The sequence below is a fragment of the Lagopus muta genome, chromosome 9 (assembly GCF_023343835.1).
Source record: "Lagopus muta isolate bLagMut1 chromosome 9, bLagMut1 primary, whole genome shotgun sequence".
In the NCBI taxonomy this organism is placed as follows: domain Eukaryota; kingdom Metazoa; phylum Chordata; class Aves; order Galliformes; family Phasianidae; genus Lagopus; species Lagopus muta.
In genome coordinates, this window is record NC_064441.1 from 13684644 (window position 1) to 13711037 (window position 26394).

The 26394-nt window shown below is 39.8% G+C and overlaps 2 protein-coding genes across 3 annotated transcripts in view; both read right to left on the reverse strand.

Annotated features, from left to right (window-relative positions):
* The window catches only part of GRK7 (G protein-coupled receptor kinase 7), a 37546-nt gene extending 17995 nt beyond the window's left edge, over positions 1–19551 (reverse strand). The window contains exons 1-3 of the mRNA XM_048954968.1: positions 16264–19551; positions 15086–15523; positions 2335–2606 (exon numbers count right to left, since the gene is read on the reverse strand). Of these exons, the coding sequence (XP_048810925.1) occupies positions 2335–2606; positions 15086–15523; positions 16264–16866 (1313 nt within the window). The 5' untranslated portion in view covers positions 16867–19551. The remainder of the gene's footprint in view (positions 1–2334; positions 2607–15085; positions 15524–16263) is intronic.
* Positions 19552–19676: 125 nt separating this feature from the next.
* RNF7 (ring finger protein 7) lies at positions 19677–25187 on the reverse strand. 2 transcript variants are annotated; one of them, XM_048954980.1, is made up of 3 exons: positions 24935–25155; positions 22387–22434; positions 19677–20958 (listed from the first exon to the last, which is right to left on the reverse strand). In XM_048954980.1, the coding sequence occupies exons 1-3, from the start codon at positions 25110–25112 to the stop codon at positions 20840–20842; spliced, it is 345 nt and encodes a 114-aa protein (XP_048810937.1). In that variant the 5' UTR covers positions 25113–25155; the 3' UTR covers positions 19677–20839. The 2 variants fall into 2 exon arrangements, with proteins under 2 accessions (XP_048810937.1, XP_048810938.1); XM_048954981.1 differs by having other exon boundaries at positions 20902–20958; positions 24942–25187.
* Between the last annotated feature and the right edge of the window lie 1207 nt (positions 25188–26394).

The following is a 26394-nucleotide window of genomic DNA, read 5'->3' on the forward strand; positions in this document are numbered from 1 at the left end:
TCCTTTTTGTCCTTCTCCATTTCCTTACAAAAATACTTAGCAAAAAACATTTAAGCCCTCATGCATTTCTAGAGAATGCTCTATGAACAAGTTGTAATGCAAATCTTAATCTTTTTATCACTGTAGATGTAAAGAACTGCCATGCACAAGTAGCAGACCTGCATGACCACAGAAAATCTTTAAGACCTTATAAGATGTTTACAGAACAGCTTCTCTGGCTTGCTACTACTGCCATTTCCTAATAAACCTCCCTGCCATGCTTCTGGCCTGCCCTGGTTGAAATAAGGCACAGATGAGATGAAACTGCCAGCTGCCCTTTTCAGCTCCCTTAGAAAATCATAATTCTGTGCTTCTGCTGCCTGGTTCCTCTGAGAAAGTCACCACCAGCCACTAAAAACTGTACTCCACCATGACCATAATGGTAAGATACAGCCTGAAGAACAGTAGATGCTGCCATCCTGGTACCCTAACCAATGAAATAATGACATTTTCAACACAAACGAGCTATATGAAGATAATTATTAAAGTATAGATTAAGCCAATAGAGATAACGGCCTCTCCATATGCATAATCTTGCAAAATCAACTTCTAGCTTAACTAGCTAGTGATAATACCATGTACCTGTACAGCTCTCGAGCATGATTTATTTACATTTGCTGTTAGCCTGTAGGGCATTAGAGCTGCTGCTCAGATTAATTAGTGCCCTGTGACACTAGTGAGCTAATAGTGCCGACAATCCTATTAGACAGAGGTACTCACAAAAATTTCACTTTATTTTGCTTCTCATTTCTGTAACATAAACCAAAAAGCATTAGATGTTGGGGAAGGCTCCAGCTGGATTGCTGTGGTGTTTTTCTTCCTGATGTATTTTCTGTCACCATTAGAAACATAAAAAGTTTAAAAACATGAAGCTACAGGAACGCCATCTACTGGAACCAACTGAGGCATCTTCCAACTAACTGCAGATGATTTTGAGCTCTTCCTCTGTGAACTGCATGTTTATATAACTTAGAGGAAAGAACAAATGAGCTCATCTAAACTCCGTCAGTTTTGTATTCCTCCACAAAAAAGAAAATCACTGTACATACAGGAAGATGTGGGCTACAGAGATGTCAATCCCAAAAAGCTGGAGCACAGAAAAAGTGTTACTTAATGCCATTGGTTAACTGAGGAAATAAAGTCTTCAATTAAAAAGTGAGATATTTTAAAAGGTCAGGTGTACAAATTAAAGCTGTCCTTGAGCAGCTTTAACTTATGCAACAGGCACTTATGTAGATAACCCAAGGTCTCATTGTCCTTATTAGAATTACAGTGCTAATCTTTACATAAGGATGAGCTGTCCTGAATAGTATCTCCCTATTTAAAACGTACATAAAGGCTTTTATTCTGTCATGACCAGACACAGGATACATCCAAACATCTCGATAACAATATTTTAAAAGGCAGTACCTTAAAAACAACCCTTGCAATTATTTATCCTTGAACATTTCTGATACTGCTCAGAATTAATGCAACAGTAAACAGGCAGAATAACTGCAGTTTAGCTAAGGGAACGTGGTTACTTTAAGTGAATAATTTGTCGCTGCTTTTGCTTCAGACTTGTTGAAATAACTTGACCAAATTGCTAAGTCAGGGACAAATCCATCAGTATTCATCAACTCAAAGCCATCACTGAAGTCCCCAAAACCACTCTTATTTGTGTCCAATATTCTTTTTCTCTCATTTGTTCCTGGAATGAGTCAGAAAAACCAGGAACCTCTACCAGATTTTTAAAAGCAATTGAGTAAAGAGAATGGTCTCTTCAGTAAGAAGCCAATGACGCAGCCTTGTAAGTTAGGCATCTGCAAGACAGAAAATCTGTACTGCAGATCTGGATTTCTGCCTACATCATTCCTGTAAGTGATATAGACAGAGACTCTGCATTTAGCCTACGTTAGCATAGATTCAGGTATCTACGTAAATACCCTCTGCTTTAGGAAAGAAGATGCAAGAGAAATGGCCACTCCCAGCTCCCAGAACTGCAGAGTTTGACCCCTCAAAATAACAACAAAAGAACTCCTGTGGGTAGTCTGGGGTAGGGATGGACAATTACAGTATTGCAAGAACACTATTTCCACTTTATCTTCAAAAACTTCCACCTCTCTTCCTGGAAATGAAGGAGAAAATTCAGTACTCTGTAGAAAGGGTAGATCTAACCTGATTTTGTGTAAAATTTATTATTTGTTTAAATAAAATTTAATAAATTTAAAATTTATAATTTATTATTTATAATATTTGTTTATTATTTGTGGCATTCATGCAGCTTTTTTTCTGAATGTAAGAAATAAGGCATACCTGCTTCCTAAACGATTCTCTGGTTTCTTAGCCAAAAACAGTCGGCAAATATCTTTTGTTTCCTCTGTAAAGTTGGCATGTTCAAATTTCACCTCATCTTCCAGAGTTCTTCGTTTAACCTCATCCTTATCAACCTTTTCTTTGAAATTCTTGAATGGTGTTCGCCCAGCAATCATCTCATAAATACTACATCCCATAGCAAACCAGTCCACAGGATAGCTGTAACTTTCTTCCTTCAGGATTTCTGGAGCCATATAACCATTCGTCCCAGCCTACAGCAAACATACAGACAGATTTATTACACAATGTCAATAATGAAATACAAAGATTACAAAGATAAAATGCGAAGATTAAATAGCCTATAATTTAAAAAATATTAGTAATACAAATGATAGGTTGGCTTTGTATCTAGAAACTGAGCAGCAACTATGTTTTAGCACAAGGACTATTTCTGTCCTTAAACATCTTAGCCTATGGAAAAAACTTTTAAATGCATTCTTCAAAGGTGAAACGTCTATACAATTTCTGCATAAAGGGGTGTCTTTTAAAATTAATCTTTATGTGTCTTCTTTCATCTTAACATTTTTCCTGCTGAAGAACATCACTAGTTTTGTCTTGCAAATACAATACAACACAATACAATCATTTTAAAAAGACTGAAAAAGGATGAATATCAGGCTATTTTCTGCACCCTCCCTGTTCAGTGGTTGCAACTCTGCTCCAACAAGGGGATTCTTGCTAGTGAGAACATTTTGGAGATGGCAGCCAAGCTGTGGTGGGAAGTTATCAGTCACATTCCCTACTGTCTTCTGCAAGGAACTATGACCATCAAGGGCCAAGAAAAACTCTTAAAACCATTGTATGAAAGTAAACCAAAGACAATTGTAATTAGTAATTACTTCTATTTAGGTGAAAAAACTAGTTCTTATTGCTTGACTGGAAAAAGCTCTGAAATAAAGGAAAGGACTAATCAAGCCTCCAAAAGAAGAGCTGACCACTCTTGGAGAGGGGAATTTGTCTGCCTTCCCCCAGGCACAGGCCTGGCACATTCCCAGCTGGGGGACAGGCTCCACAGTATTCACAACAGCTCTTACTGCCTCTTCAGTAAGCTGATCTACCAGGGATGGAAGGGAAGGTGAGCCACTCTATACAGTTCCTGATGCACTGTTACATCACTCACTATATGAAATTTCAGTCAAAGCATTCTCTCAATTGACTCTACCACATCTAATTCTAGACCTTATTTCATGTATTTGCCAGATTCAGCTAACGCTGATAACTATGTCAGAAGTTATTTGAGCTTTAGTAGTATTACCATCTGAAATGAAAACAAAATGCTTGTGCAAAATCCCCCCAGACGTACTCAAGATGGTCATCATTACTACCACCAGAACTCGGTTACGTGACAGAGATTCACTCTGAAGCAAAAGAGAGTGAGAAAGGTGTAACTAAAACTAGAGCTCATCTGGGAAAACTATGTTTGTGAAAAGAATAAAAGCCCTACAGATGAATTTTAGTTTACAAGTCATGTTTCACTATGAACTTCAGCTCTTACCAGTTCATATGATGGCATACATGCTACAGTTAATAATGAAGTTACATTTTTTAGAGATACAAAGCAAAGTCCTTAATTTGATTGATGTATAGAAGTGAAATGAGAAAAAGAAAAAAAAAAATGTATCAGCCAGGTTGAAAGCAAAAGGAAGGGTTAAAAGTGAACTGGTACCTCCCCCACTAAAACCACAGAAGTTCAATGGAGCCATGACAGCAGCCCAAATCATTCCTCACATAATTTATACTGTTTGCATTGGATCCATCTAAGTTAATATTGAGAGAAATCCTGACAGCATTCAATTTTTGTGTGTGATTACTTTGCCACACAGAAAGGAGAAGTGCTCCAATATGACCTGCAGAACCCCAGCCCACCTGGCTGAAGATCAAGAAACTTGAAAGGAAGCAGAGGGGCTGAGAACAGTTGAGAAATGTTGGTACAAAAGGATGGAGACAGCTCATTGTGCATTAGAGAGCACAGACACTGATTACGCTTCTGGAATATTTTTGCTGCTTCTTCTGGGAAGCAATAAACGTTCTTAGTTTTACTGAGATGGAGCTGGTTTTAGGGTACTAATGCCTTGAACAACTGACTGATCACAGCATCATTACAAGGTGCCCTGACAGCACTTTCTGACAAGACACTGCTTTGCTGCCAGTTAGCATCATCATACAGGAACTGGATAAATTTGTCATTTAAAAGTCAGCATGTCACCCTGCGGCCAACAAGGTGCCTCAAGAGAGCTCCCTCCCAGACTGCCTCTCCTTTCTTTCCCACTTGGCTTTTCACAAGAAACAGGTGCCAAGTAAGATCGATCTCTTCCATATGTGTCTTCCACATACAGCCTGCAGTAAGTCACACTATAGAGAACACTGCAATATGACATAATCCTTAGAAAAACAGGAAGCAAGGGCATATAGGCTAAAACACCGGATGAGAACAGTTTGATTGAAAACAGGGATGGATCAACAAAAGCTTTCCTTGGGAATGGTGGACCTGGTTAGAGTGTGAATAAAAGTTAATCTTCAACATTCTATTTGGTATCCTGAAATCTTCTGAGCTATTATTGTTCTGTGCTGACCCAACTCAAAAGAAACCTTGAAATAAATGTTGTTCCTCTATGTCAAAGTATTCCAGGTGAGCCGTTTTTCTCATGAACACTCACAAAAACTTGAACCTAAATTTAAAATAAATCTTTCTCCATCCTGAAGATTATTGCTAATTCTAGGATTAATAGCAAAGGAACAGGCTGAGAAAAAGCAATCTAGTATAATCTCATGACCCCTAAAATGAAAATAAAACAAAGAAAATCCAAAGAAAATCCACTAGAAACAGAGACATTTCCAAAGTATTGATCAGTGATCTTTAAGTGGCCAGACACACATATATCAACTTCTGTTTGTTTTTTTCTTTTTTTTAAAGTAATGTGAAAAAAAAAAGGAAGAAAAGAGCTTAAATTTTAGTCCTTTGCCAGTAGCTCAAAATGCAGAGCTTTGGCAAAGTATTTCATTTCATTCATTCAAAGTTGATAAAACCCTAAGTATTTAAATGCAGAACAGGAAACACAGAAATTATTTAACCCGTGGAACTGAAAGAAAATAAACCTTTTAAATGAAGACCCACTTGTATTTTTGAGGAGTAGATGGCATTGGTAGGAAGCTACAGCCTCACATCTGTGCAGTAATCATTACTAGAACAAGATGTCAAAACTCTTACAATCTTACAAGGAAAAGAGATTCTGCAGCAGCATGAAGGACAGCCTCAACGACTCAGGAAAGGTTTATTTAGGCAGGTATGAAAGAAACACGTTCTCAGCCTAGCGAATGGAGCTGCCAAACTGCACAACTCTCACTAGGAGACAAAGCAGTTTATAATATCCCACAGAAAGCAGAATCATATGCCACCGCACATGGCTTTTCCAAGTTCAGTCAGTGCAATGCTGGCCATTTATTTTTGCTTCCTCTCCATCTAGCACAACCTTTCGTTATGGTGAGCAGAATGCTTCATTTGCATTCACTGTCTGAAATGCAAAAATATTTTTCTGTTAAATAATTTTTAATATACTTGTTTTTTGACAAGCATTAAATGATCTACTTCCCTCAACTTCCCCAGCTTGGAAACAGCCCAAAAGGCAGGATTTCAATAATCATCTAAAATGTAATGACCAATGATGTCCTTAGATACATTAGCAAAGAAATTTTGTTAGGTGTAATTGTTGCTTTTAGTGTGGTTTGATAGGACACAGTAGAATTGAGTCATCTGAAAGATACCTTGTTTCTTTTGTGAAATGTGATTCTGTATAAATTTTTAAAAGGCCACATAATTAGTCTTTGAACAACACAAGATGTGACCCTGAGAAGCACTAAGTGCACTGGGTTCCCAGTACAGCTGAGGGTACTTGGACTGCCAGCAGAACGTGGTGCATAGCGCAGCTCCTGCCCCTACATCCTATTCAGCTTACTGTCCCAAGAAGGGAAAGTATTCTGAACAACATCACTATCCCAGCTTCTTAAAAATACAGGAAGAAAGAAACAGAGCTGTCCAGAGTTTTCATTATCACAGAAACAGGCAAATGGGGAGAAACGGGATTTAGAACCCTCTAGCTTTTCCCACAGATCTCTGCAAAACAAATTCAATTGATATCTCAAAGCAAACAGTATAGCAAATCAGAACGTCTGTCCTTTGTTTGCCATGGCACAAGAACTGTTGAACAGAGGAAAAAAAACAAGCTGAGTTTAGCTCTATCAGCTGTTTCCTGGGGCTTAGTCCATCCTTCCTCCAAGGGGTGCCACTGACGGCTTTGTTCTCTCCTCCAGCTGTTCCTCCGCTCCTTCAGCGCTGCCTGAACACACCCTGCAGGAATGAAGTGACCGACCACAGAAAACTCTTCTCTGCACATAACTTAATGGGCCTGAGGTGCACAGAACAACTGATGTTCTTCTGCCATTCCCTTCACAATCTTCGTTTTTCCCCCAGAGTTCACTGTGAGGAGAATGAGGAACAAAGAGCTCCTCCGCACTTCCTTACTACATGTTGATGCAGTAACGAGCCAGCTGACCAAATGGCGAGGCAGCTACCTTTTAAAAGAACATAAAATTTAATCTGATTAGCATGAACTGCACCTCTGAAAAGTCTCACTGAGCAAAGACTTCAGCATATTGTTAATGCTTAGCAAAAGGAAAGACTCCATTAACTTTCAGACAAATTGACGGGCTGCTGGCTCAGAAGAACACAAAGAAGTCTGTTCAGAGTACCAGGAAAAAGTAATGATGAAAACTTCATGGGAACTTAGAAGTCTGTGAATCCCATAAGTTCACCTGAAATTCAACACTGACGTTTCTTCCATCACTTTCACAGAGGGACAGAATTTTAGCTGGGGAAGTTTGTCTGTCTTAACAAAATTCAGTTAAAACCAAAATGGGAGAAAACCTAATTTCTGCAATATAATAGGAAAAAAGGAAACAAAATTTATCTCTGGAATCAAAGTCACTAACTGAAGTAGTAAAAGAAGTCCATGACCATTTTTCACTAATTTAAGCTTGAATGACAGTGATCATTGACCTCATCACCATAAGTTGTTCAAGTGAAAGAGAAAGCCTTGTGATAGGCTTTTCTGTGCTCAAACACAGCAGGAGAAAGTAGACACAATTACAGCATGTTCTTCAGTTCAGCTTCATGCTGTATGAAAATGAAAGGAATAACGGCTTGAGGAAGGACAGCTGCTCACTGGACACCAGCTGTATCTCTAGACTCAAGAGCTTCTCCCCTTGGGCTCCCTGTGTGAACACACGTACATCATGATCTGTGCCTCAGATCCCCAGTGTCAAACCCACTAATGTACCTATCTGGTGAAGTGCCATCAGAAAACACATGCTTTTACAGACAGTGAAGCAGTCAGACATTGTAAGGATTGAGCATACGGGACAGGCAAAACATTTGGTACTGTGCCCCTAACTACACAAATAGTATACAACCATTACTAAGGTTCTTTATTATTCCTGTGACACAATTTTCCTTCTAATTTTGTGCACTGCTGCTTCTCTTTCAATTTCTGGTAATCATTTCCCATCTATAAAGTGCAAATAATACTGCATTTCAGAGATGGGTATGCTCTTATTTTTTAATGAGTGCTGATTATATAAACAATATTAAAAACGAGAACCATTCCATCCACTTGGCTCCATATATATTCTATGAAGCTCTTTCTAATTAATGCTCATGCAGCATGAGGTATAGGTGGCTTTCTCAGAGGAGGACATCACAAATGCTATGTTCAGTGTCTGCACAATGTAAGAACAGGCCTGCAAGGCACAAGTAGCAGCCTCCCACTGCTGGCACAGCCTCTGGGTTAAGCAACAAAGGACAGCAACTCCAAATGGCTGCTATCACTGAAACCACAGGACTTCAACCACCTCTACAGATGAGTCCAGGAAGACTTGGCCCACACAGCCAAGTCAGTGCAAGAATACAGAATAATGTTTGTTACCTGGAACACTCCTCATAGTACATGGAATTGCACACATGGCCCCATATGAGCAGAAGCACTAAACCTCCCCAACCTACGGCTTACAGTTCCTGCTTCTGGTCAGAGCTGTCAAATGAACAACTTAAAGATAAACCTCATCAGCCAAATGTTGCATTTCTTACCCAACAAAATGCACATCACTGACTAAAATAAATCCCATTAGATGATTTAATCAAAGAGATCATTCTGGAAAGAACTGGCTAAAATTAAACTAGTTTTAGCACTTACACAGCATTCTCACCTTCAGAGAGTTTAATTAAGCTTTCTACCAGCTTTAGAAACTTCACAAGCAATCTCATCTCGTTTTTTCATGGAACATACTGCAGTATTTGTTAACCATCAGATGAAACTGATGGAAGAAAGAGGTTCAAAGTCATGCTGTGTCTCAGAAAGACCCTGATAGCTTTTCCCAGGAAGGAAAGCTATGCTTGGCGGGTAGCACGCCTTGTGCAGGAAAATTATCTGTATGGGACACCCCACATTCTTGTCATTTTAGATGACCACAACATCCTTTCTGCCACTTTCAAAAAGTGCAGGATGCAGAAAGTTCTCACAAAAATCATTTTTGTTCCCTCCATTCTCAAGTGACAACAGCAGCCACAGTGGTAAGATCCCATTCTGTAAAGTGCACATTTCAGAGGAAAAAAAAGGAAAGCATCTATCATTGTAATGCCCTTCATAGCAACTGTGAGTACAGACATTTTTAAGAACAAAATCCCTCCAGATAAATATAATCAGTCGTATTTGTGATACTTCAAATTACATCAGCTGTATGGTGGTTCTGAAAGTGTAAGATCACAGCCACAGTTGTTAATTCTGAACAAATGAAGAGCTGCCATTTTTTTTAAACTCGAAGAAAGACGTTTTTATGGAATAAAATATTTATCTAATAAGAACGTAATGTGACAACGACTACAGGGCAGCTGCAGAAACGCTTCGTTATTTTTCATTTTGCAGCTCTGAACCCTCCTCTCCATTGCTCATCTGTCCTGAAATTAAGCTGCAAGTTTCAGGAACATCTAAATAGAATTCCTTCTGTTTTCCTAAGAAACAGAATCTTATAATAAACAAACATACAGGAGGGCAAAAGGACATTTTGAGTAAGATTTTAACCAAAACATGTTTTTACTATAATAATATTATCATGTCCTTCAAATATATAAAACATAGCACAGGAAGACCATGAAGAAGCCTGAAACCTCCGAAGATATGAATGCATTTTTATTAATATTATAAAAATATTTCTATCTTGTTTTATTTCATGCTGGTTTTTTTTTTCCTGTATTCAGCCTTCCTGGCTCATACACACCTTCACCAAAGGACTTCATAACTTATATGCAACAGTTGCTTTGTGCACAACCCACACCCAGTACAGGCAGAAAGTCTGTTCCAAAATGAATAGCAAATATGCACTGACTTCTGAAAAAAAAAATGGAACGGAGCCCTCCACAACTGGATATATGGAATATATAAGGGTGTTATAGAGAAGAAAAATGCTTGCTCCTTTAATTTCTCTCAGGAAATTAAATACTGTTAATCCTTTGGGTAAGGGCAGAAGCATTTGACTCTGACACGCAAATTTCAAGACGTATAATGAGAAAAAGTTGTACAGACCTCCAGAAAAAGCATGCTCAGTCACACTGTTCAAACAGAAAAAAATGGTGTAAGAGATGGAGACTCCTCATTGTCATCTTATGCAAAAAGAACTAGTTCCAAATCAGTCATAAGCATTTAGCAAGCTCTTGAAGAAATTATCTTGCTCATAATGGGAAAAAAACCAACACCTTAATATCCACCCTATGAACATCACAGTTCCTCAGACAAAACTCAAGACAACCTCAAGTAATTGTATTTGCACTGATGACCTGCATATGGTAGTCAAATGAGTACACAGCTAGACAAAAATATTTTGCTTGTGTAAAAGCAACTTCAAAGGCTCTCCATTTCTCTTAGTAGCCCATTTCAACTTAAGAAAAAGAATGTCAACATATAAAAAGGGAGTAATTTTATCACACAATCCAGCTTTATACATTATATGATCAACACGTCAGAACAGATGTTGCAGGCACACGTGCATGAAAAGTCATGATGATATTTCTTAATGTCCTGAATAATTTTATTAACTCTGACAAAGAGTTTGTTTTCAGAGCTGTCAGTAACAACTCTGCCTGACTAAGTGAGCATATATACATCTCTAGGTAGACAGCAAAGGTTCATGCACGTACCTGAGAGGGGAAAACCTAAGGCTGGGTATCCAATAAACTCTAAAAACTCCTGCTTCTGAAAGTAGGGTAATTTTATGCATTATAGTTACAGACAGTTTGTATAGGTATTTCCCAAATGGAGCTCATTCTGTGACAATACTTAAAAGATACCAGAGCTCCTTTTTCAATTATGTTAAGCTTTAAAAAGTCATATACAGAATAGTTTTTCTGTAGCATAATTAAACATTAAACTATAAGAAGACTTGACCTAAAACTCATGGAACATTTCCACGCACAGAGAATACAATACTTGGCTGATAAACAATGCAGAAACACTGCATTTCAGTTTCACTGAAATTTTCACTGAGAACTTGAAAATGTCTAAAACAGGAACTCATTAACAAGCCTATCACTGGTGCCCCATGACAATCTAATCACCTAACAAGATTTACAGAGGAGATTTATGGATCCTCCAGCCCATGCATGATGGTAGGTATTTGTACATGAGACAGTAGGAATTTTTTTTATGATTTGAAGGTGAAGCAAATTTATCTTTTAATGGTTTCTACACTAATGAGAAGTATACCAAATTCTCAGAATGCATGGAAATATTGTATTTTTTTTAATCTTGAATTGACTAAAGAAAACGCTCAAATAAATTCATGTGTTATATACTACTCAACCCTGCATAAGGAGCAATGAAATTATTCACATCTTTCTACTTCATAACATATAGCAATGAAAAAAAAGGCAGAGAGCAGAAAACTGCTACTTTGTTTCACTACTCCTGAGGTGTTAGGAGGTATTTTCACAACAGCCGACGTACAGTTAAACACACAGAGAGGAATGTTTACCAAGCAGGTGTCTTAGATCAACGTCCACTTGAATGCACACAGCTGAAGTGATCAGATTTAAAACCAGACAATCAGCACATTTCAGGGTGCTCTGCAATGCTGCCTTGAACATCTAGTCAGCTGTAAGTAAGTACACCTGAGTCAACAGGGGAGCGGTGCTCAAATCTTCTTAAAATCCCAGCTGACTTCAGGCACACAAAAATGCATGGACAAGATCTTCCCTTTTTATTGATTTGATCTAGAAAAGTATTAAAATGATCTGACTTTCATTTTTTCCAAACTCAATTTTGCAGAAGAGCAGATTATTCCAGGAAGGAAGATAATAGGCAAATGTAGTTACTGAAAACTTAGTTTTCTCATTTATATCTTCAAACAAATTATGAAAAAATGCACACTAGGCTTTACTCAAGTAAATGCATCTGGTTAATGTATAATTTAAAGAATTTTATTAGAAATATTACAGGCAGTATAGAAAGAATATAGGTCACTAGCCCATTTTTAGAGTAATCAAGAAGAAAACTAAATCAAGTGAGCAGTTAGTTAGCTCCTGATGATATGCAGAAGGCATGGAAGTCTTCCATTTTACTTTGCTTATTTACAAGGTAGAGTCACTGAACAACTGAAGAACTGGAAATGTTAGGAAAAGATCAGCACCTTGGAAGAAAAGCCTGAGGCACTGGGGAGAAAAGTTTTTTGGCTGCTGAAAAAAACCATGAGTTCCTTCAATGTAAGTATGTTATTAGCTCCTGTCTACAGAAACCAAACTGGAGGAAAGTGCTCTTAAAAGTCACCATTCTGCCTCTTCTTTTAAGGGTAAGGGACTAAAGCAGGATCCGTACCCTAAATGAATACAGTCTCATTATAAAAGCAGCTTCACTGAGTAATGGGATATTGCGTTGTGGAAAACAGTTCTGTGGGAGTGAACTATTAAAATACAACCCAGAAAGAACATTGTATTTCTTCCCCTGAAACAACACTTCAGCAAAACGTGCTGATGCTACTGAAATTTCTGTGATGAAAAAAATGAAGTTTGCAAAATTTCATTAGACAGAAGACGACTCCAACTTGTTTTTGAATGCATCATCTTACAGGAAGACCACAACAGACACTCTCTGAAGAAAAAAAAAAACTCCCTTCTTTACAACAAATAATCACAAATCTTCATTAAGATGTGTAAGGCTGGCTAAGTAAAATTCTTCCAAACAGATGAAAATCCAAGACCACCAGCTGCACTGCAGTGCTAACCCACAGTTTTGTACTGAACTGGTGCCACTTGCTGACTACTCTGAGGCAGTAGAAAGATTTATGAATATGGGTAAAGCAGAGTTAGATTTTATTCTCATTGCGCAATAGAGCAGTACTTCTACTATACTGAAGAACCACCTCATAAAAGATGGTTACAAGGCATTAACGTCAGAAATGCTTTTAAATGCCAGAGGTATGAATGAAGTCCAGGCTATTACAGCATCCCGTCAAAACAGAAGGATTCCTTTCAAATGAATAAATTGAAATTTTAAAAAGTTATTGATGAGTAGAGTTTTCCTTACGATGAGTGACTGAAAGTTATTTGCCCCATCAGGTCAAACTGTCACCCAGAATATGGAATCTGCCTTTCAGTCGATACCTGGGGCACAACACAGAATTGCCTGGGAGGAACAGGCAGAAATTCTGCCTTAGCTTATCTGACCTTATAAAACTGTCTACAAAATGGTGCAACTGATCATATTCAAAAATCTGCCTTGGAACCAAAGGTGTCTATAACAATATGCTCTCTCTTAAGGCTTTTAAAGAACTGATGATCTGGGAGTCGTACTCAAAAAGCTTGCTAGGAGATAAGAACTCCCTCCATGTTAGGCCAGAATATAATGCAAATTAATTTAACAGCACCATTTTTATTTTGATACAGGCACTAAATTTTGTAAAGGTGTATTTAGAATTTCCTGTGTTTAACATTGCTATAAACATTAGTAATTACCAGTTCATATTTTGCAGCAGTAACTTCAATTTTCTCCTAATTACAACACAAAATGAAGAAAAAAAATTATCATGATCTCTCTCATATTTCATGTTCCCAACAAAAAGAAAACAAAGCTGCCTTTAGCAGAAATTCCTTTTAACATGCTGCAATTGCAGAGTATATCCACTGTGGTTCACACTCTAATTTAGCGTCCATATAATGGTGAATGCTGCTACTAAAACCAGTGACCAGCAACAGAACAACCTGATGACTTTGTCATGGAAAGCACAGAGGAACAACTATCTTGCCCACCACTGCTTCTGAGATTGTTCTGTAATAAATACAAGAGGTTACACATTTCTAAATACGTTTTTTTCTCCTTTTACCAAAGCCCACACATTTGCAAGTAGTAAACACTGCCCTGAACAAAAATATACTTTGACCATAATAAAAGTATGCAACTGTAATTCGCAAAGGCTCACAGAGCAAGTATACTTTGTGCTCTTCGATCAAAATGCCATCTTCATAAACAAAACATTACCACTGCACATAATTTCTACATAATTTTTCTACTTGAAAATCTGTCCTAGCTGCCACTGAAACTGCATTCTCATATCTAAAACTATGCAGCCTCATTTTGAAATCTCCTATTTAAAACATCAGTTTCTGTATTATCTTTGACTGAGAACTAAAAACAATAACATTATTTTAATTGTCAAAAGAAAATCTATCCTTCCAAGTACAAATTATTGCATGAAGTGACAACACAAAAAGATGTGTGTACCTCAAACATGATGGAAAATTTTACTAGCAGGTCCTCTCCATCTACTGAACTTTTACAGTGCCTTAAAGATGCGGGGAGTATAATTATTGCAGTTCATAGTGTTGCTTCAATTTCTTCACATTCTTAGTGTACTTTAGACAGTCACTCATAATATACATCTTTAAGGTCAATACACTTCAGGATAAAAACAATTTTTTAATTTCAGGAGTACATCTTCCTCACGTAAACCTTGTGATACTGTTATAAATAGGGACTGGGGTGACCACAGGCACAGCTGAGGTGCTGCACAGAAATTCACACAGTAAAAACCAGTTGGTTATCTTTCTCTGTCTTCCTACACATACACACAGGCATGCACATTTTCAAACTCCCATTGAGTCTGCTGATTTTTTCAGGAATGAATCTGTAGGGGGAGGATTCAATTGTTTATTGTGCAGCACCACGAACACCCACAATACAATCAGTACCACCACTCAGGAGAAATCTGAGATCTCAGAATTTTAAACAAAAACTGAGAACGGGACTCATCTCTTTAACTGATTTTCACTATGCAAACAAGTCATGGGTTAAATCCCAGACTACACACTATTAGGCTCCGTTAGCATCTCTAATATGAATGGTTCAAGTGTTTATCTTAAGAGAAACAACAGATGAACTTGATTCTTCTGTTTTTGTGTAAGAGAAGTTGTTTTTCTACATATAGCGTCCAGAGACATAATTAACCAAATCTTCTTACCGCCTGTCTCTTAGAATGAAATGACCACGTAAGGTCTTTAGCAAGCAACAAATCCTGGGGAATTAAGTCTTGGACTCAACGCATTAGAAATAGAACAGCTTGCTTTCCCACTGCCCGTGTTCAATGAATTTCTACTCACCCTCTGAGTGATGGATTTTCCCTCTTTGACTTGCACTGCCAATCCAAGATCAGACAGTCTGCAGTTTCCGTTATCATCCAGGAGGACGTTTTCCGGTTTCATGTCCCGGTAAATGATCTTGATGGAATGAAGATGCAGAATCCCACAGGTGATCTGAGCTGAGTAATAAATGACCCTGTTCAATTCTAAACCCCTTTGTCCTACATTGTAGATGTGATATTTCAGATCACCTCCATTCATGAGGCTCATGACAAGACACAGATGAGTTTTGCTCTCATAGGCATAAGCTAATGTGACTATGAAAGGGCTGTTGACCTTCTCCAGGATTTCTTTCTCCAGTAGCGCCATCTTCTCTCCACTTTTCTTTTTCAGCCTTTTCTTATCTAGTTTTTTGCAGGCATACATCTTGCCAGTATTTTTCACCTGAATGGCACAAACCTGGAAACAAGATGCACATGGAAAAGTAAAGAAGCAATGCTACAAGTACAGATTGGAATATCAAGACCAGTAATAGGCAAGAACTGAGGAATCACAGATGCCTATGAGTAGTTACTGGTGGTAACTTGCATGGATGGGTATATTAACAGAGAAAGTAAGGAAAAAGCAAGCATACAATCTGTTCTATTCAGAACTAGTATACAACTGTGGAAAGATCTGAGGACTCCAACAATAGAACTGTATGATTCATTAAAACAAAGATGAATTCATTCTCTGACCATCATAATAAGCAGTAAGTACAGTTTGCATCTCTTTTCCCTCTCAGAAAAGTTAATCTTATTCAGAATTTTTTGGAAACAGAATTTGACCTATGATATTCTTTAAATTGTACCTTAGAATTATCTGCAAGTATACAAATTAGCACAGGCCAAAACAGTGCCAAGAAAAAGACTAATGATTAACTGTATAGACAGTCACGTCAGCTTTTGTATAGAAGCCTGCATCTTGAGTAATACAGATGCAGAATACAAAATTTTTAGGGCAGCTCTTCAATAACAGGTTTCTGGAGTCAGTATGAGAGCACGGATAAAGTGAATTTCTGAGAAACGGACAACCTGGAGGCTGAAGTTCTGCAAAACTTCAGAATGTGTTTAAAATCATTACCAAGTTCATCTTTCAAACCCACTTGCTGATCTCAGAAGGGGAGAGATGACCCACTTTTGTAAAGGTACAGCTCTTACCTCTCCGAATCCTCCTTTGCCCAGCACTCGGAACTCATAGAAGTATTTCTCAGTTACTGGCTGCTTTTCAAAAACTTTCCATTGGAGGAATTTGTCATAGAAGGGGCTAGTCTGGAAGTCCTGGAAGGGCTTGCCTTGAAGGAAGAGTTTGGTTTCATCTCTAGCCAGCTGTATAACATTCTCATAGTCCTTCTCAGTGGCTGCCTGGCATTTGCTGACCAAGTCAGAGCTCATGAAAGACAAATAATTTTTGGAGCCTGTCTTAAGAAAGTTGGTCATAATATTCTCCATGGTACTGCTCTTGATGTTGTCCTCTGCCAACTCCCAGTTTGACACCTCATCCAAGAAATCCCTAGCTACCAAATTTTCTGGAACTGTCTCTAAGAAGTCTCTGAAGAATCTCTTGCCAATAGGCTGCTGTTCACAGATGCTCTCATAGTCAGCAGCAATGGACTGCCTAACCTCTCCACACTGATCAATCCTGGGCAGTGAGAGGCTCTTACGTCTCTTCTGCATCTCCTTGGTGTCTCCTTCTCCACTCTTCCTGGCCTGCAGATAGGCTGTGTTGGCAATCAGGTTGTCGAGCCCCCCCATGTCACACATCTTGGCAAGCTCTTGGGGTGGCAGAGCCTGGCTAGACAAAATCAGTAACTGGCCCAAGAGCTGAGCTGCGACTGCCCTGCACTCCTTCCTGCTAGTGGCGCGTGCACGTTTCTCAAATGCACCAGAGAGACTAACTGCTTTTGCATTAAATACCTCTCAAGGATTTTCACTAAGTACCTTTGGGTACATGCACCATTTGTGGAAAGTGACTGGTAAGAGGTTTCTCTGTAAGGAGCTTGAGTTTGCTATCTATAGCTGAAGGATGACACCCTACACAGACCTCACTGGCAGCACCAAACAGACTCAGTTCAACTGCTGTTTCTCAGAATGGACCCTGATAACTTCAGATGTTAGGCCACAATTCCCTCTGTAGGCAGATGCTGGCTGCTGAGAACATGCAATGATTGCCATCTGTAACATAAACAGCACAGTCCAAACCCAGCAGCACACCAGCCACAGTTAAGAGAAGCCTCTTGCCACCCTTGCTCTTGACATACTGAATGCTATCAGTCCCTGAGCTTCTCATTTTCATACCACTCAGAGCTCTGAGCTGCCTCACTTCCAAATTCAAGTTACTCATCAGCAACAACTCTGAGCTCCATAGATATTCCTGCAGACCTTGATGCCTCATGCCACTCCATCTGAAGGAACAGAAAGCGGATTACACGCAGAGGCTCAGATCTGCCGCTGCTCTAAAAATAATGATCCCTACATATGAAGCAGCATGGAGTTGTGAGCTCATTTCCTACTCACAAAAAAAGGAAAAACACACTTCAAATGACTGGCCAAATGTTGCCAAGACATTCCATATGATACTGTGGCCTCTCTTTACTTTCCTGCTGAGCTTGTCTTATGATGACAAGTGGCAGGATGACAAGGAGACAAGGTGGCAGTAGTGCATGGCTGAGGCAGCATCAACAAAAGCACAAAGCTGATTATAACCAAGTGAAGTCAAAATCCACTGGACTACACTCACTGGGCTACCCACCAGGAAGTCTGTGCCCCATCTTTATCTGAAAGAAAAAGTTCCTGTATGGCATCTGGTAGGCCCTCTTCTGCTGTGGAGTCTTGTGATTCGGCCTCTGAAAACAGTTTTTAGACATAAGTATTACAGGTGAAGTAGTTCCGTGATTTTTCCAGTAAAACTGGGGAGAAACTACTCAAAGAGAGTTTCCTCTTCTTTTTTTTTCCACTTTTGGAATTGGAGAAAGTTGAAGGGTTGAATCCCAGATGCTTAACATCAAGTAACAACAAGCACTTCTCAAAATCCTTACAAAAACTGGTAAGCCCTTCTTGGCTGCTTTCAGTCACTCTACTATCACAAGTATAAATTTGCTTTTATCTACTTAATCCTGTCTGCGTTGAATCCATTTGACGTGTAACTCACACTTATTCTCTACAAAATGACGTTACAAAAGTGAGTGCTTTTCTATTTGTGATTGAAAGAATCATCCACTGCAAACTGCGTGTGTGAGAAAGCTGTGTACTCCACAGCAGAGTGTTCGACACCCTTGCCTGCTTTGCATGTCTAATTCTGCCAGCTGAATGCGTGCATGGGGCAGGAGCAGGTTACATAAAGGGCTGAATGATGCAACTAACAGAGTAAGGAAGACTAAAAAAATTAGAGGAAATAATCAATAATCAAATGCAGTGAGTGATTGTTCTGAAAAAGGTGTCCCCAGCAACACGTTTGTAATGGCCTCAGAACCAAAAAGAAAGGAGGTTAAAAAAAAAAAACAACCCATAATTTCAGGTCCTAAACTTCAGCAGAGTCTTTAGCAAAATGCCCAAACTCAGATAAGTTGTATGACTGGCTGGTAACAGCCTACACCACCATGTGATTGATCACATCAAAGCAAACAAGAAAACACACAATGTTTATGCTATCTGCACAAGAAAGGCACATTTACAGCTTCAAAAAGAATTCTGCTCTATTAATTAGAATCTTTCTTGATTTCTATAGAACGTATGCTGCAAGAACATACAATGCTCCTGTAAACAAGGTCACTTAAAAAAAAATCTAAGTGAAACAATATCATCTTCACACATATTTGTTATTCCAGTCACTTCTGAGAAGACTCCTGCTAGATTTGCTGAAATTGTCCAAATCTACCCAGCATTTATTAAACAGAGGAGAACAGCATTAAGGAGATTCTTCTGCAGTTATGATTCTCAGCTCTTAGTGACACGTATGTGACATGAGAGCAGAAAGCAGGGTGAAAATTACTCTGCTGTTGTCCATACGGACCCATAAATCCAAGTAAAATGAAGGAAAAACTTCTCTGGTGGGATTAGAAAAAAAAAAAGAAGATATTTTAGTGGATGGAACCTGTGACCAAATTCTGGCAGAGAAAAATAAGTAGTAAATGATTTCCGTATGTAAGAAGGAATTATCTTAGGAAGAATGTCTTCAGAGAAATAGAAAAGATGAAGCCCAAACACTCCACAACAACCCAAATGCTGTAGGCACTTCATTACTACTGTTACTTAAATGTTAAGGAAGACATCTCCTGAGATGGTAACCATGAGTGTGATACACTGACAGTAACACAAAAGCCGTATTTAAAACATAAAAGACATTTTAAAAACGAGATTACAACCATTAAACAAAACCCCAATAAACTCTGCATGGAAGCGTGACGACAAAAATCAAAGACTGCCATTGGAAGTACTTTATGCAATGGAGATCATTCTCTTTAAATATACTTAAACAGAACTAAATAGAAACACATCCACTGAGAAATGAATTAATCTTAAATATTATTAATCAATCTCAATTTAAGTAAAAAAGAACATGCATATAATATCACTTCAATTCCACCCGAGTTTATTAACCATTTTATTAAGTCTGAAATTGTTACAGACTTAGTAACTCAATCTCTCTGTTGCATACATATATTAAAAAAACCAACAAAACATATGTTCAGATTAATAGTAATTACTTCAGATATTGAGAGTAAAGCACTTCAATACACACAGGAAAAATCACAGGTCTGATCCTATTAAAAAAAATGATATATTGAGGATTTCCACAGCAGTGAAACAATACTTTCTCTTACATCCCAAACCAAACATGTAATCCAATAAAATGACAATGAAGAAATTTCTGTACATGAATTCTGATGAAAGCACAATTTAACATTATATTCCTATATTTAATTGGTACCTGCTTTCCTCGGGACATTAAAATGGTTGTTTTTGTTTTCCATATTAGACAGCTAACCAGCAACATGGTTTACACCACAACTAAACTGATATCCAATGTGTGTCTTCGTACCAAAAATTTCTGGATTAAAAGTACTTGTGTCCATGAACTTTAAAAGAAATATGAATTTAAATCATAGATGTGGTTAAATTTTAGTAAGCACAAATGCAGAAAACGTGTAGAACATTAATAGCAACAGACTTCAGAGATGCAACTAATTTTCTTAAGCCGTAAAGAAAGCCTACATGAGAATGCTAGTGTTGCCCACACACTACTCATTTTAGATTAAAAAACAAAATACTTGCTAAAACACTTAACGTGTTTTTGTATACAGTATTATTTAGACGATGTATTTATCCAAAACCAAAATAATTTATCAGACACCAAATTATACAGCATATCAGATTTAATAGAAAGGTCTCCTTTTCAAACTGACTCATTGCTCTAAGTAGAAACATTACATGAACTGTATTTGGTGTATAATCTGCACCACCACATTTCTATGCTCTTGATATAGTTAACACTCAAATCTTAGCAGAAACATTTATTAATGCAGTGCCTCTCTTCCCTCAGTTGTGGAAATACCTGCAATAAGACTCACCACTGCCTCCCAGTACAGCAAAGAGCACACAGCAAAACCACACTGTTCCCTGTAGCAGATAAGCTGAACACATCATGCCACGACTGAGACGTTCCACTCTTCTGTATGAGCGTGTGGCATAAAATATACACAACTCCAACAAGTCCAACAGAAAACTTCGGGTGTTTTCATTTGCCTATTCTCTGGACTACCCAGTCCTGCTGGCAGAGGGGACAACGATTATTCTGTTTCACCCACAACGACATGCAGCAATTGTGGAAGGAATGATTGCATTCTCCCCAAACCACTGAAAGAGAAGAAAGAACACGTTCTAGTCATGCTCAGCTGTCCAGAGATCAACACTCACAGCAAGGTCCAAGCTATTTTTCTCAGATGTTTAAGACCACTGCAAACTTATAATACCTTTAAAAAGACAAAATGTGTCATCACTGGATGACTGCAGTCATCCTGGCAACACTTCTCAGTTCTCTGTCACACAGCCTCTCACATGTGTATTCTCACTGTCCTGCATAAAGTGTCTGGAACAGATCTGAGTAGCAGTTCTGCTCTGGGTAAGCACTTCATTTTGACTGTCACGTTTGAAAAGATCACCAATGCACTACTGGTACTGTCTTACTATCATACAAGAGAATGCTACCAAATCTGAAATGCTGCATTTAAACTGCAAAATCAAGGAAGAGCATTTGACACTGCATAGAGCCTCAAAACAGCTACACTGGCAAAATAAATCAGTTGTTGTTCACGGGCTACAATGTCTTCAGTGCAAAAAAATGGTTATGTACTGCCCATGTACTCATAAATATTAGTTGCTCTTTTTTTTTCCCTTACTACCTCACATTTTCCTTAATGAAATATAAGAGTACCAACCAAAGGAGCGCTGTAATTTATGTGTTGTTTTCCCCTATTTTAAACAGGACACTTAGGAAGACACTTAGCAAGGCATCTGAAACAGGAAATTCTTGTTCTGGTTAAAACAATCATCAGAAACAACAGTGAATTAACTTTGAGACAATACGCTTCAAAGCAGAAAGAACAAGGGCATGGAAGGCTTTACCACCAGCTTAGGAGTTGACTTAAAGATCTAAAGAAAACAACATGAGACAATTTTCACTGTTTCCAATTTAAATATATCGGAATTGAGATACAATTTGCTTTTGCATATGCTGGCAAGCAGTGTAAAGTATGTTCATGATTAAACAGCATTATAGCAAACTCAAGTGATTACGTTTTTTCAAATGAAAACTGAAAAAAAAACCCAAGCAATAGTGTCTGAATCAACTGTGTCTGAATCAACACTGAGAAAAATATCACCTTTAAAACAGTCAAGAATTGATTTGAGAATAGAATTCTCTGGATATTACATCGCCCCCTCTGGCACATCCCAGAAGGAAAAAGGAGCCACTCCTTCGCCCACTTCAAAGGCATTTATCCTCTACTCAGTTACAGCCGGGATGAGAACCCAAACCTCATGGCTGTGTGCACACTGACACTGAAACGTGAAAGCGTCCTGCTCCACACAGCATGCCTGGCACTAATTTAGTAGAGCTCAAAAAATCAACTGTAAAATATTACTAATGTAAAGAGATGACACTGTATAACAAAACAGCACTTTGATTCTGAGCATTAACAAACTCAGTATTCCCTTCAAACATGGAAATGCACCCTATTGAGAGAGGCTTCAATTTAAAAACAAGCGAATGAAATCACTACATACCAACACAATCTTCTTGTTTGTTTTCAGCTTGACATCTAAGGCAGGCATCTAAAAGTAAACAAGAACAAGACTCAATCTGATGCTCAAGATTCCATCTTAAGAATATGCTTGACAGAGGAAAAAATTTAACTTTAAAATGAATTTCAAAAGATAAAAATCTCTAGTTTTGTTGTCCACTTCAGCCTTTGAACATTAAATAACAACTCCCCCCAAATTTCAAACAGTGAATGAGGATGACATATCCATCTGAAAGAGATCAGAAGGACTCTAAGCTGCCCAACAAGTTCTATTGCCCATATTTTCTCAACTTCTGCTGAAAAAAAGCCTTCTCCATTTTGCAGATACAACCAGCAGGTCTGTGCCAAGGCACTCAGGCACATTAAGAGCAGAGCAAGCACACAGCCAAACCCTAATTACAGGACTTTGTTTTTCAGATGTCAGCAGCTCCTTTTAAGGAAATCATTCACAATTTTCATTTCTTTGGCCTCTACATCTCTCTTCACAACTGCTACCCACTTCCTGCTACCATTCTTTTATACACTACTTTTACTTATGGGAACCTGCATGTAATTTTCGGAGTCACACACAAACATGTTTTTAAGCACTGGTCAATTCGATAATATAACTCAAGAGATAATCATGGATTTTAATATTCAAGTATTTTTTAATATTGCACACATATAGAGCAGAAGAATGGCTTTGTTTCTCCTTTGCACCAACACAAAGTGCCTCAGACACGCAAGCACATACTATGAACAACAGAAAGCATTCAGTTACTATGGCAGCATACGCAGTGGAAACCCCTCTTGGTTTCCTCCAAAAAGAAGGTAACAGTTAACAAGTGCCCCGCAGGTTGGACTTGACCTGCAGGTCACCAGCTAGATCACGTTTCCCTAGAAGACAAAAATACAGCATGCTACAGGAATTTTGAGTATTTCTGCCAGATACTGCAAGTAGTTCTATTTTAGATTCACCTGCTCTGTCCTCTTTTTCCCACCTAATACAGAACAAAGAGCACAGAAACCCTGAAGCAGCTGCCCTTTCCTCACTTGGATGAAAGTAAAGTGGCAAACAAAGCTTCCTGATGTCTGTTCCTGCAGTTTTAACTTTCACAGGACTAAGGGCCATGCAGGAAATATTCAGACACTATTCCACTGTATGTGGAAGCAATCTGATCTGGAGTCACCCAATATGCAGGGCAGTCAGCTGGGGGGACTGGCAGCCACTCAGAAAGCAGCTTTCCTATCCCAGCCCTAGCTCTGCACTTTCAAAGAGACAGGACACAAAACACAGCAACTTCAATGTAAGCTGCCCCCAATCCTGCACTGCAGTTCTAAGGGTGCCAGCTAACAAAATTTAGTTTGCTTACATCGGTTCAAGGAGTTAAACCAGCAGCAAATGATGCTGGCTAATAGTTCCCTCCCTTCCACAATCAAACACACTGACTTCAAACATGCAGGGCCAGCATAGGCCTGGCACTGCCCGCAGCCAAAGGAGGCTGTGCTGCAGCAGCTCTGCAGGAGCCAGGCCGGGTCTGGCAGAGGCAGCGCCGAACTCCTGAACCCTGGTCAGTAACGATCAAGTTTCACACTCCGGCAGGAATGGTTACCAGAATTTTCTCTTACTTTCAGATGAAAAGCAGTCCCACGGCCTAATAAATAAAAAAAATGTAAATGATTTTTTTTTAAATCAAATGTGTGGGTAACAGTTGGACTTGCTTTTTGTTTTTAACTACGCCTCAGCAGAGAAACGTGTTCTTAAAATTATTGCTTACTCATAGAACATTAAGCCAATTTCCTATTCCCACAGCAGTCTCTGCTCACTGTGCAAACACAGAAGGCTGATCTCTGAGGCGTGCTCTGAGCAGCACAACAGCAACAGAACGGATGCGGGTATAACAGAGGAACTTGAAGGATTCTCAGACACCGCACACGTCAGAAAGCACTAATGCCGGTTACTGACTAGGCTGCTTTTCAAAACCGCTTTAAAATCGGGTGAGCTAAGCCCCCATTTTCCCAATAAACCTTTCAGTGTGTTCACGTGGGCTGAACTGCAGTAGAAATTAGAGCGTCGTACTAAGGTAAGCAAAAACTACTTTTCCTATACGCCCACAGCACCGCTTCAAAACAAGCGCGGGCGGCAGCACTGCAGCCCCGGCACGTCCGCCAGCCGCGCCCGCCCGCCACCCGCCCGCAGCCCTCACAGCCCGCACGGCGCAGGGCCGGCCGCGCCCCGGCTGGCGGTCCCGGCACACGCAGGCGCGGCCCGCCGGGCTGCTGAGGCCTCGTCGAGGTGAGCGCGCGCCGCGATCAGGGCTCGCCCGGGGCCCTCAGCGCGAAGGGCGCCTCAGGAAGCTGGAACGGCCCTCGCCGCCGGGGCGGGCGCGGAAGGGTGAAGGGGGGGCGGGGGGCACGGCCACTCTGGGCCGGAAGCCGCGTCGCTCGACGGAGGGCGGCCGCGGGGCAGCGCCGGCGGTGCGGGCGGGCACCTCCGCCCCGTGGCGGAGACGGCGGCCACGGCGGGCCGGGCCCTGCCGGCTGGCGCTTACCCATGACCTGCACCCGGCAAATGGCGCAGGTGTCGCACTCCACATCCCAGCTCCACATGGCCACCGCGTTCCACTTCTTCAGCGAGAACATCTTGTCGGGGCCTCCCGCCTTGGAGGCCGAGGAGCCCGGGTGCGAGTGGGGGGCGCCCGGCTCGTCCCCGTCCTCCACGTCGGCCATGGCGGAGGGGCGGGGACGCGGCCGCGGCGCTTGGCGGCGGGGCTACAGCGCCACCTGGCGGCCGCCGGAGCTCCGGGCGGGAAGGGCCCACGCCCGAGAACGGCCGTCCGCAAGGCTGCGCCGCGCCTCTGCTACCGCCTCAGGAAGCGGTGGTCCTGCCTGTTTTCCCACTGCACGCACTGGGACCGCGCCTCCTGGACAATACCACAATACCACGAGTGTCTTACGAGGAGAGATCACAAATGTCCAGTGCCTGAAAGCCAAATCATAGAATAGACTCCTTAGAGGTGGAAGGGACCCTTAAAGGCCATGTAGGCCAACGCTGCTGCAGTAACCAGGGGCAGCCCAGTGGTCTATTTTGGTACCTGCATCGCCTTGTGATGCTAAGCTTTAAAAAAAAAAAAAAAAAAAAAAAACACAACAACTACAAAAAACAGTCTGGATTACTGCTTTGTAACTTGAGAAATGTTCCTCATGGCCATTTTAGAATAAAAAACTATGATCTATGCATAGCAGAAATGCTGCCGAATTTGAGCGAGGCTTCAAAACGCTAACTTTTTGGGTATGCCAGCTTTCCTTCAAGAACAATTGCTGTTGATCGTCACAGCTGGGTTATATCTAGTTATACAGGCACATGAATAATGATGTATAGAAACCAATGTATGTAAGAATATGGACTGAGAAAATCAGATATTTTCAAGGAGGGGAAGAGATTATATTCCTTAATTCCCTTTCACAATTCAAGATATTTCATTAATAAATGTAGTTTTTCCTGTAACAAATAATTTATCTCCATTATTCAGCTCTTACCTGGCAACAAAAATAATTTTGTACACATTAATAAAAACATTAAAATTCAATAGATAAAGCAATTTTGGATAACCCCAACATCACCTGAATGGACTGGACTGCCTTCATAAAAGGGAGATGACCACCAAATCCTTCTGGAATTCCAACTCATGACCTGTTTGCCAAGACTGCTAACAGATGGAGCTGTACACTTGGGCAGACTTGCACACAGTGCTTCTTGTTTACAGAGATCTGGCTTTGGGTAGTAAAGGCATAAATATGCTGATCACTTCAGCTATATTCATCTTAAAAACATCTCAGGAGCTGATAGGCATAGGAAGAGAAGATGGACGCATCTCTTAACTGATAATACCATTAAAAAAGCAGATCAACAGGAAACAGAAGATCTTGAAGTATCTACTTCCTAGTCAAACTTGTTAACTTTAATTCAATTATTTGTATCACATCATGTAAATATATATATATAGATTGA